This window comes from Pelobates fuscus, chromosome 6, assembly GCF_036172605.1.
Source record: "Pelobates fuscus isolate aPelFus1 chromosome 6, aPelFus1.pri, whole genome shotgun sequence".
In the NCBI taxonomy this organism is placed as follows: domain Eukaryota; kingdom Metazoa; phylum Chordata; class Amphibia; order Anura; family Pelobatidae; genus Pelobates; species Pelobates fuscus.
In genome coordinates, this window is record NC_086322.1 from 55438350 (window position 1) to 55451516 (window position 13167).

General features: G+C 36.8%; 1 protein-coding gene across 1 annotated transcript in view; it reads right to left on the reverse strand.

Annotated features, from left to right (window-relative positions):
• Positions 1–3416: 3416 nt before the first annotated feature.
• CPZ (carboxypeptidase Z) overlaps positions 3417–13167 on the reverse strand; it is a 99364-nt gene continuing 89613 nt past the window's right edge. The window contains exons 10-11 of the mRNA XM_063457730.1: positions 6463–6562; positions 3417–5588 (exon numbers count right to left, since the gene is read on the reverse strand). Of these exons, the coding sequence (XP_063313800.1) occupies positions 5221–5588; positions 6463–6562 (468 nt within the window). The 3' untranslated portion in view covers positions 3417–5220. The remainder of the gene's footprint in view (positions 5589–6462; positions 6563–13167) is intronic.

The following is a 13167-nucleotide window of genomic DNA, read 5'->3' on the forward strand; positions in this document are numbered from 1 at the left end:
CGGTAAAAGTTATTATAGCATGGCTTGAGGGTAATACAGAGGTGTGGAGTTTAGATTCATGTAATATTCAGGATTTTGCCACACTTTGAGTTGTCGAACACATTTGGGTTTATGTTTGGACATAGGGCATTATATAAGGCTGGTGTTATGATGAACTTGAGTAACCTTGGTCTTTTTGTCAGCTAGCAACACTCCTGAATACAGTTCTTGGACACCAAGAAGAGACTGGTTTACATCAAGCAATTTCTTAACAGTTTAATATGAAACTAGGGGATGATGTCAGGACACTGTAGGTAACATAGCCACTGCATCTTGTTTAGTATGCCCCTTTAAATGTAGAGTGAAAAAAAAAATGTTCGCAAATAATTTATGATGCATACAATTAAAAAAATCCAACCAATGCAAATAAAATGTATTTATAGCTGTACAAAGAATTCTCCATAAATCTTTTATTAACTCTGTGTCAGAAGTATGGATGCATAATAAAATACATAGAAAATTAACCTTGCAAACGTTAAACGTCATTACACAAAGATAACTTCAAAATACAGCCACTGGCAGCTTTGTAAAATAACATTTGTTACCATTAATTATACTGGTTGCTAGAAAGGTTTCTGGATTCATGGATATATGCAACTGATGTTTATTAAGATCTACTCACCCTATTACACCTATACGGTAGTGTAAGGTAGGCGGTAGTAGGTGATGTAAGAATTTAGGTTAAAGGAACATTCCAAGCACCATAACCACTTTAGTATGCTATGAATTTTGTCCAATAGTGTCCTGGCGCCCCCATACCGCTTTTTGTCTGAGCTAAGCCCTACATTGCAAGGCAACCCTTCACGTTTGTCTCATAAAGAATTGCAGCGGGCAAATCCAGTATGTGGTTGGGCACTCTTTATAATAAAATTCCACTTTTTTACATACTAGTTGCTTCATCGCTATGCATCATCACGAAAATCCACACCCAGTATGTCAACAGCCAGGTGCAATGTATCAAACATGGTGGGCGCCTGGGGCTGTGATTGACGTATCTGAATTGACAGACATATAAAGCGTGTTTTATTACGGCACTTTTCTTTGTGGTTTACACCCTTAAGGAGCAGTGACTGTCTATGCTATGATAACAATCTGGTCCATGACAACCTTATTTTGACATGGAATGTCCTACTCATTTTGTGTTAAAGCTCTATAGAACTTCTGATGTTAAATACGTTGGACATTTCACATTGGCACAGCAGCTGTAGGAAACAGATTTTGATAAAAGTATGTAGCATTCCACAACATGGTAAAACAATGAGGGGAATCAAATCGATGTGGCTTTAAAGAACATAACTGAGGTTGTTGCAAGTTCTCTACTGATATCAGTTTAAAAAATACCCAAATACCTCTTCTGACTTGTGCGAATTCTAAATCAAAAACAGACAAAACACTAGACTTGTACACAGATGAAAATTCAGTTAGGCCAAAAAGTTTTTTTGAGTTTTAAAGATATGGTGGTTCAGCCCATGCAAATAATTTGAGAAAAAATACTTTGGACAAACAGAAGGTGGCCTGAAAAATAAGCCTCTCATAGTTTTTACATGTATATATATTTTGCAGTACAACGATAGGTTGATTTTTGCGTACTTTTAGTGAAACTAGTACTTGTCGGAAACCAGCCGACCATATTTTGACCGAATTCCAACCAAATAGTATGGTATTTTACCATACACATTTGGTCAATATTTATGATATTTATGATATTTTGAGCGTCCGGTTACTTTTGAGCATTTGGTTGTGTATTTTGAGCTTTTGGTCTGGCTGATCCCTGGTTTATTTTGTATTATTAATTTCTTTATTGTATTTATGTATTTACTTGATTTAGTGGCTATCCCCTAAGTATCAAACATCTTTTCTTTTTGCGCCACAGACAAACACCTAATCACGAAGCAAATTAACCTATTCGCCTTACTATCCATGTTGTTTTTTGTGTGATACATCTATCACTCGGACAATGTGCAATTTGTTATAAATTTAATGCACAAGTGTACAAAACACAAATAACTATCAGACTGGTATAGTCTAACCTTAGCTTATAAGCCTGGCATGTCTAAACTAATGAGAACTGTAACATATCCAAAGAGCACCCACATTGATCTAATGTTTGCTATACTTAATAAAATTCTATAATTAGTTTGGAGAAAAAAAAAACATTAATATTGTATGTTAAAAAGTATACCTTGTTTATGTATCACAATATTTTCATGATTACAGCATTCAAACATTAATAACTGAATAATCAGAAAAAAATATACATTTGCAATAACCATAGAAATGACTTGAAACGTTATTTGCAACTTATCAGTCAATGAGAAAAAAAAACATTAGCCACCAAAATTACTATAAAGTACAAGGTAAATTTACTTTATTTTACTGGTTTATAGAATAACGCATATCACGATGATAATGATCCTTCATTTAACAAAGGACTGTAAACCTAGATACCTAAGAAATTCAGACGATGTTGAGCACGTGATCAGACAAATATAAGATACTTAAACTGACAACCCAGTGCGATTAACATATCTTTGGATTTATGATCCATATAAACAGAGGAAGCCCAACAAAGTTCAACAGCTCTACTTAAAAATAGAACACCAGGAAGGAACAATAAAAAACAAGCTTTAGAGAATGCAAATATTGATTATCAAAGGAAAATGAATGCAGACAACTCAATGTTACATTAGATTCATACACTTAACACGAAATGTTAGATCAGTGCTTCCCACCCTTTTTGAGCATGGAGGCATTTCAAAAATGTATTATTCCCATAGAAGGAAATGTCTAGTTTTCTGATTTATTTTCCTCTAACAGTGGCTATTACTCCTCAATTATCTTCCTCTTATATCCAATTATCTCTGGGGTCTTCTTGTTTCTCCTCTTTGACAAAGTTTTCTTTCCTGCTATCCACCTACTTGTTTCATTTTGTACCACTCCTCTTAGTTCTCAAATTTCTTCTTCTCCAAAACCAATACTTTTTGACCCAAATACTTGGCATATCTATACGTGCTTGGAACTTATTATGCATTATTGCACAACAACGAAAGTACTGATTGCTGCAGTTACCATTGTAGAATGTGTAGACCACTTACTCAATTCCCTACCCTTGAGGTCTATTCATCTGTCACCACAGATGTCTTCTCTTCCCTTCAGTCTTACACTTTATAAACTAATACAATCTTTTTCTCCCGTATTGCCATGATAAAACTAAAGTGTAATTCCTACGATCCATTTTAGTTGTCAATGAAGGCATCACGCCTTGGGTGCAGTGATTGGAGTAAACATTCTACTTTTTGACGTTAAACAGTACTCTACGAATACTCAAATAAAATAGGTGCCCATAGAGATGTAACGTTATAACAAATAACAAATGATTACATTGTAAAACTCTGTTTTTAATAATTATATAAAGGAACCCTCTTTACCCAGTGGAATTGTAGCATTTGTTACATTTTGAAAAATAAATGATCTTTGATGTTTGTCTTTTTCCTCCACCACAAACCAAAAAATATCACAATATATTACAATGAATTACAGCATCCATTCAAAAGATCAATGCTATATATTTCACAAGTATATCTATAAACATAAAATATTTGAATGGTTTATTAGATGATACAGAACTTTTGAGCATAATAAATAATGATTATGAAGCACTCTATACCAGAATTCTGTTTCCTTTTCGTGGCTTGTAAACATTTTAATATATATAAAACGAAGAGTACAAAATAGACACTTTTCCTACAGCACATTTGATCACTTCAAAAAGAACATCAATGTGAAACATTGAAAATACTTTCACAATGTTTTGTTTTCTGCTATAAAATGCAAATTTAATCTATACTTGAATTTTTAGAAATAAGCACTGTATTTTCTAAGCCAGAAATCCACAAGCTCAATAATCCATAAAGAAATAGATTTCTGTGAGTGGTGAATATATGAATATGTCCCAGAAATATCTCAAATAGGTTTTTAGCACAGGAAAACACATCCGACCAGTAGTAATCATAAGATATCTATTCAGATTACTGCCCTTCTTTATAATAAAAAAAAAAGGCCATACGAATGACCTATAATCCAATGCTGGAGCATACTTCTCTCTGCAGCCCGATTCTCTTCTGGTGAAATCCTCAGTCTTGAATAACGTTTGCCCAGTCGTGTATTTCTCGTAGAGAACCACTGAATTTATGTGACATGCCAACCCAATGTTTCTCATAGAGAACCATTGGGTGTGCATAGCATCTGGCTTTGCCATACTGGGCATGCTGACACCGGACATCAAAAAGATTCCATAACTGAATCTAATTGTGTTTGAAGCCCCTAGTCTATCTTTCCGACAGCTCCAAGTAGGTGTGGGATATGCAAAATGTTAACAATATCGTTTTGCACAAATCGCACTTTTTTAATTTAACAAGCTTGCAGAGGCAGTATCTATGCCCTAAAACCCCTTCCTTAAGATGAAGAGATGTTGGTGCTTAGATTGTTCCTTTAAACCATGCGTTTCCATGCGTGTTTTGATAGAATCCCATATCAGATCATAATTTGAAGTTGCCTACACAGCATGCTGATCTGCATTCAATATATCTTGTTTGTGTAACATCAAGTGAATTCCTTTAAACACGAGTGAACAGGGCATAACACATCTGGGCTGCTGGCTAGAAATAGCCCACATTAGTGAAGTATGTGGGTTACTGAATGTCTAGTACAAAGCTGATTTTCCGAGCATTTGAAAGGCAGGTAACTCTGATGACTGGGATTAGAATGATATGTTCATTCTGTATACGATCATTTTATAATGACAATAGCAGGATAAACCTCCTCTGACACATGACAATGTTAGTATCATACCATTAGACATACTATTAAGCATTGCATGACCTTGGTTAAGCATCTTTTGACATCATTTTTGTCTATTGAGGGTTACGATAAAAACCAGACCACTGAAATCATATTTTAACATAGTTAAAAGGTCAGAATGATGTATCCCAGGGTAATCCACATCATGATGCAACAATTCACGGAGTTTTAGAGTTGCGTTATCTGTCATCATGGAGTATGCAGTTTATGTGTTCAGCAAATTACCTTAATATCTGGATTGTGAAAATTTAATTACAGTAATTTCATTAGTACATTTGAAGCTCTCTTAAGCAGTTAAGTATTTCTTAATCTAGTTTGTCTCTAATTATTTTTTAGCAACCATACTGGTCTGTTCTGACCTAGCATGCTGAAATATGACCACCACCAAGGCTTTTCTCTCTCCGCTGTGAGTTCCCCGCCCTCCCCTGGTTCTCCATGGCCATTGTTATTGTGTGAATGAGGGTCAAAACGATCCAGGGGATCAAAGCGATCATAAATATCCTCTGGAACAAGTCTATCAAACTTGCGATTATTTATATCGACCCGTTTTAACGCAAAGTCCACTCGCCCGGGTTTAGTCATTTTAGCTGGCAGTGTTATCTTTTTGGTAACTTTTGAGTAGCCAAATGCTTCAGCTGAGACTATGTGCACTCCAGGGATCAAAAGTCTCCAGTAGTCTCCGTTTTCAGCTGTGAACAAAGAATGTGTATCAGTGAATTTTTGTTTAAAAATGTAAACATAATATATTTACAGAAGCAAGTTGGAAAGCACGACAGAACTTATGTCATATAACAGACTGTGGGGACAGGACATGCATTTTCAAGGGTATTTATATTACCATGCTAACGGAATATTGTTTACGACTAATTAAAATAAAGCTATTATTAAAGCTAAAGAAAATTGAAATCTCAAAGTTGTTAGTTAGAGAGCTGTAAAGCTATATAAGCATCACATATTTATTAAGTACATATATAGTTTAAAACACAGCAATAACATTAGTTTTAATATTATTTTTCAGCCAACTGGTCTGTAAAAACTGAATGGTAACACGTTAACACATACCCAGTGTCCTTCTTTACAAGGATCAGAGCACTTTTTGTTCCCAAAACACCTTAGATGCTTCAAATTTTGGAGTGTTCATTATGTAACTCCATATCAATAAAAACACATTAATATGTAGTTCAAATACCTAAAGCAATTATATTGCCCATACTTTTAATTAATGGTTCCAAGAAAAGAGTTCCCATGACTCATAAAATTAGGGTTGTGAAATGTAAGGTTTCCCCATTCTGGTTTAGTGGGATGTTGATAAAACCTGTGTGACTGGATCCAAAGAAAAAAACATAGTAACTTATATAAATGTCTATCAATAGGTCATGATCTATCCCCCACCCAAAAAAAAAAAAAAATCCACATCCACCAATCACACACATATCCATACCCAAGAACGTAAAAGTGTGCTCAAACAAATAAAAGTGAGAAGCATTAAGTATCAAATATATTTAACTGTCAAAATGTTTGTTTCTAGTATTTAGCCATAGAATCAAATAAGTTAATTTATACCTGTGGTTATATCATGACGAATTCCTTTTACTGAGATGCGAGCTTTTTTAATTGGATTTCCATATTCATCCTTCACTATACCTTTAATTCCTCGGTGAACCTGTTAACAAGAAGAACAAATATAATGGAGTATGGATTATGTATTAATTCATAGAAGACACGTGATACGGTCAACATAATGTACATTCATATAGGCACATCACAGAGTAAACTGCAAAGCCAATGGTGATGGCTGCATTGGCTACATTTCCTGATCATGTGGCAAAGGTGACACTGATTTAGCTAGATTTATTTGGACATGAAGGAAGCCTATCAGAGATTAGAGTTTCGGTCAGGGTCAATCGGTGTACAGAACATCTATCTTTCACTATGATGTCCTAATGGCTGAGCTGCCATTGACTGCCCTTGTGCAGTGGTGATGCAGCATTTTATTACTTCTATATTAATCAGAAATATTACTTTTTATAGTCTTTTAGATTAAGTATCCACAAACCAGCCATCAGAAACCGAGCCACTTCATTTCCACCTCTCCCTGTATCTTTCAGATAATTCTACATGTGTTACCATTATATATATATTTTTTTACTATAACAATGTTATCTTTTATACCTGTAGTTTACGGTAATTTTCTATACATTCCGTTTTTTATTTTTATTTTCAGTGAAAGTATTCACTAATATTTCATGTACATACAGTACACATTGTTGTAAGAAGTTTTTATTTTTATGCCCTCACCACTCTGGTCTTACTACAGCTGGCTGGCCTGCCTCACTGGCCAAATTTATTAAGATTGATGATCTCAGTCAATCCAATGTTACCCCATAGGGAAGAATCAGAGGCTAGGACGCATGCACAGCAATCAAAATAATGTGCCAATCAAATGCTCTCTATGAGCAACATTTGATTTAATAACAGAGTCTGACATGTTTACTCAGTGGAAGCACCTCTAGTGGCTATCAGGAATACAGCTACTCGTGGTGTATTTAAGCATGCATTAAAAAAAAGCACATTTTCTACAAAATGTCAATGCTTTACATTGCAAAGTTAATAGTACAGGGGTACTGCACCCAGACCACTTCATAGAGATTAAGTGGTCTGGGTGCCTTTAAAGCAGGGTTCCCCAACCTCTGGGCGACGGACCAGCGCCGGTCCGCAATAATTTATTGCCAGTCCGCGAAAGCTTTCAGCCAACGCTATAGTCGGGTGAAAGCTTTTGCGGACTGGCAATAAATTGCTGCAAGATATTTTCCCTGGTGTTATGATCTTACCAGAGATGTCCCTCTCCGGCCCGCTCGCAGTGTAATGCTGGCAGCTGGCATGGGAGGGAGGGAGAGAGGACCCGGGGAAACTCTAGCCTGCAGCTCCGCTGGGTTCTGCTCTTGCTAGCTTGGAGCGTTGCCGCAGTTACCATGGCAAAGCTCCGAATCTCGCGAGAGTGAAATCTAGCAGCTCCTGAGGCTGCTAGAGTTCACTCTCACCACTGGGACTACCAGGTTTCCCCACCGGACCACCAGGGATTGCAGGAAATGTCCCCCCTCCCAGGCAAAGGTAAGCAGGGAGGGGGGATATCAAAATTACTATTTTTCTTGTAATTAAAAAATATATATTTATTAATCTACCCTTCAACCCCACAGACCCACAATTATTATCCCCTATACACACACACTGCCCCCCATACCCACACACACTGCCCCACAAACACACACACACACTGCCCCCCCATACACACATGCACTGCCCCCATACACACACACTGCCAACCATACACACACACTGCCCCCATACCCACACACACACTGCCCCCCATACCCACACATACACTGCCCCTCCATACACACACACTGCCCCCCATATACACACACACTGCCCCCATATAAACACACTGCCCCCCCATTCACACACACATACACAAACTGCACCCCCCCCCCCCACACACACACACACAGACACAAACTGCACCACTTACACACACACACACACACACACACAGCACCCCTCACACACACACACACTGCATCCCTCACACATACTATTGGGTTTTACTTCTGGCTGACGCTGGTCCACAAAATAATTCTCCTCTTTTTGCCGGTTCCCGGTGCTAATCACACCTTATTTATTTTTTATTTTTTTGGCATAAGAAGTGTCCATCAAATAAGATGATCTTCAATTTTGAGCTTATTCTGATACTTTCAGAGGCATATTTGTAAATTTCTGATCACAGTAAATTGAGTGATTATCAAACAAATTGTTCCATTTCTTGTACCAGTTTTCAAAATTGGAGCTTAGCTAATAACCAGATTAATATTTGTATTATAACAGCATGTTTCGGTCACTTAAGAACTGACTTGGAAAACTTAAACTACAATAATAAAGTTAGAAAATGAACAGTAGCATTAGTACAATGCTCAATCGTCGTTTTGCCTCCAGCAGTGATGCAGTTTAATAAACCTTACACTATACTCACTGTATCTTAAAACGGAACTGGATGTGAAATGTCAGATATAAAATAGCGATTTAAGTGAATAATTAAATGAACTTAATTGGAAGATTTTGCCTGCAAGACCAAGCTTAATATGAATCATCAAGCTTCATAGAGCAGTGTTTATCAATATATAAATTGCCATCTCAAACACTTTACTTAACTACACTACTTTCCTAAACGACATACTATAAAGATATGAAATTATTACATGATACAGTTTCCATCCAATGTCAGGATAATAGCACAATTAGATATTTCTCTTCTCAGTAAAGAGCACCTGTTATGTCTCAACATATAAAAAGTCTCAATTGGCCATGGCAAATTTCAGTATTATCTGCAATGATTCACTAAGCGGTATCAATACATTTTTATCAGCGTTCTGTATTTGCTCAATAAAATAAAAAGGCCAGACTTTTACTATGACTCAATTTTTCAAATCTTTAATCTTGAAACCTTAATGTGTAATGTGTATGGATTTTTATCTTGTCTTGTAGCATTCACTAAAAAAAACAATTTTCACCAGAGAGCTGTAAAATGGAATGAGCCTGGTGGTCTGAACTCTAATACTTATGTACTAATAAAATTCACCGCAAGGAACATTAATGTTCCTAAAAGAGAGCCTATAGTACTCTGGTGATTCAGCCAGTAACATCAATATCTTCACTGTTAGTTAAAGAAACATAAAAAAAAAATGCAAAGCCTAGAATTGAAAGCAGTTGAAGGTACAGTATCTAAGGTGAGAAGGTACTACACAATTAAATTAAAAAAGACAAAAACAAAGTGTTTAAATTATTGTGCAAAAATAAATGCATCGGGTTTCACCCTTTACTGTTTTGCGAATGGGTATGTCTGTTGTTTCTACTAAACATATGATTTTGGCAAATATTTCATTTGCTCTTTGTCACAGACTATTTTGGTTAACTTTTAGCTGTGCTTGAAAACCAGTTGATTGGCTGTTACCGGTGTCTACCCATTGAGCTGTTCGCTACTTGCTAAGTGATGTTTTTAATATGCTTTGTGAAATAAACTAGGTAATTTGTTTTTTAATTTGGTAATCTCATGCTCCTGATAAATTCTATAGGGGGTCTACTAAACGAGGAGACTGCAATATGTCTCTCCATTCCACACACAAGAAACTGCAATGGTATTGTGGAGGCCAAAATATGTAGTGGTCTCACCAACCCTTTCTTGCTCTTACCCCTCTAAATAATTGGACAAAGTCTAATTCTTTGGCAGACCACCCAACAGTCCCGATTTTGGCAGGACAGTTCTGATGTATTGGATGCACTTGTGCTGTGAAGGGCACTACGACTATGCAGAGAGTGATTTAGGTGGGGGGCAGTCCAGAAAGTCTGTCAGACCCTGACACGTCCCATCAATGGGCCAGAGCGCCCCGATCTCACATCTCCCAATTTTGAGAGGCATGCTCTTGTTCATTAGTGCCTACACACTCCTGACATTTTTTAAATATTGTATTAATGGGATAAAAAAATAACATTAAAAATACAATTCAAAGAGTACAAAATGATCCTAGTGATTAACCTGTCTCAATCTAAAAGTGAGGTACTTTCATGGAAGTTGCTTAAATGAACATGTACTGGAGTGGTTGTTTAGGTACCCAGTCCCTCTCAGATTGCAGTGAAAAGGTTTAAACGTACCTTTTCTCTCTCACCACGGCTGGCCCTGTGTCAATACAATCTTGATGATCTCAGCCAATTCAATACTTTCACATAGGAAAGCATTGGTAGCCTATTGCACATGGGAAAACATTGCACTGCACCAATCAGCATCTACTCATAGAGATGCATTGAATGCAGCACTGAAGCACCTCTAGTGTCCGTCTGAGTGACTGCCACTCAGGTGTTACTAGGCAGCAATGTACAGCGTTCACATCAAAAAGTCTGCAGAGACAGGTAGTACATTAAGCGGTAGTGGTTATGGTGACTATAGTGTCCCTTCAAATGTTGATATTCCCTGTGAGAAGTGAGAATTGTTAGGAATACAAAACTAATTCAAAGACCAACATAGCCAAACCGAAAGCATAGCTGGCTTTATTTCTATTTCAACTATATTGGCTTTAAATTTGAAATTCACTTTGAATTGACTATGAATTCCCAACAAATAGCCCTGTTACTGAAACTGAATGATGTGTGACGTGATAAAATCTCTAATAAAATTGAGCATATATAAATAAATGATAAACAGTTTAAGCGATCTGTACGTTTTAGTTTTCGGATTTATTTGACTATATTTATAAATTTATGTAGCTTCTAATTTAAATTTATGCCACTTGATTAAAATGCCAATTAAATAGAATTTACTCTCATTGTGAATAATTCCGTGGTTGAATCTGATTTAAGGATTGATCCACAATGTCAATTAGTGCATGTTATATATCCCTTTTCTCTTTGCTACAATCCCACCTATCGGACATTGAGAGAGTTAAATTGCTGTCATTATAAATCTATATATGGTTTGCAGGATAAATGGTCATTCTAGAAGAAGTCTTTAGCTTTGATCTATTTTGCAATGATCTATCTGCCATGAAAATGGTACTGTGGGAGTATAAATACACAGTTAAAATAATAAAAAACATCACTTAACCTTTAACACTATAAGATGAGATTTATAATACATGTGACATTCCCAGGAACAGCTAACATCTACAAAATAAAATATGGCTGCTGGATCTGGGACAATGGTCAGTCATAACCAAAAACCTCAAAACCATGTCTAGACTTCGTGGAAGCAGCAACAGTAGCTGGGATACATAACCTGACGATGTAAACAGACCCAGCGACATCTCTGCCAGCAATTAGACCTTTAGCGAGGTGTTTATACAATTTTTTATGCAAGTAGTAAAATAGTAATATAGCAAAAATTAACTGCTTCCCTACATGACAGTAAAAATCCATGCCCATAGTAGTGTGGGCTCAAACCCGGTGTGGATTTCACAATTTATTGAAATTACAAGAAATGTAAAAAAAACACTTTTCCATAACCCCTCCATCTACGACTCTCCTGCAAACTCTAAACATATCTGTACTAGCACAGACAGTAAGCGGAATGTCACCTTATCCTCCCCAGCCTTCCATTGTAAGGTACCGGAGCCCATCAGGCTTGCTGTACATAGACGAAAACTTTATATCTCGACCTATGGGGAGTTAATACACACGGTTTAGCTCAGCCATGCCATTTATTGTTATGTTTTAGATTTGTTCAAGATCACGTCCTGTTCTAGGTCCTCTATTTTATGTGCTATCCCACCTTTTTTTGGCTCTTATTGCTTGTTAAGCCATATTAGCTAATTCACTTTATTATCATATGTATTGTTGAGTGAGTGAGGTACACTCTTGGTGATAGCACATTCTCTGCATCGGATTAACGCTATAGTACACACCTTTATATATAGCAACAAATTAATTAATGCATTGATTATCATTGAGTATATAGGAATGCTATAAACATAACATTGTGCCAGCCCTACTCCATGGATAAAACCTGCGCAAGGCCAAAATAATCATCAGCTCTGATTGTTTTTCTTCTGCTGAGGAATCATGCTGGAATTTGGGTTCCTAAATTAACAACAGTGAGATCATTCAGATGTACATGTTGAGATCATTCAGATGTATATGTTGCCATTTTATTGCTAAACATGTTTAAAATGTATCTGTCATGATACTTAATGAAATCCCATAGGTTAAGCTATTATGTTTTCGTTTTTTTTTTTTTTGCTTCTTCTGAGTGAATAATGTTGTTCTCTGTGAGAGCCCAGGACAGGTAACTGTAATATTAGTTGATGGCACTTTGGCACCAGAGCATACGTGTAATCAAACAGCACAGCAGTTGTGAGCTGCGCTTCAGATTTAAATAAAATAGTTGCCAGATTTTTCACAGGCAATGAATACCTCTGAATGAGACATTCGGAGATCCAGAATTTGCTGGGAAAGTTCTACTGTTTGGGCTAATGTCCCAGCAAAAATAGGTTACTGTACCTTGTCCCACATTTTGTAATCTGCTGGCAGAGTTCAAAATGCTTGCCTACTTGAGAGGGCAGGCTCTTAGCTTAGCCATCCTCTTTTGGTGTCTGCCCACCCCTTTTATGGGTGTGCCTGCTCCTTTGATGGCTGGGCCCACCACTTGTTGCCTGCGCTCTTCCCTTCTGGGAACATTGGCAGGTATGGAGATTAAAGGTATATGCTGTTCATTTTTGGCCATTGTGC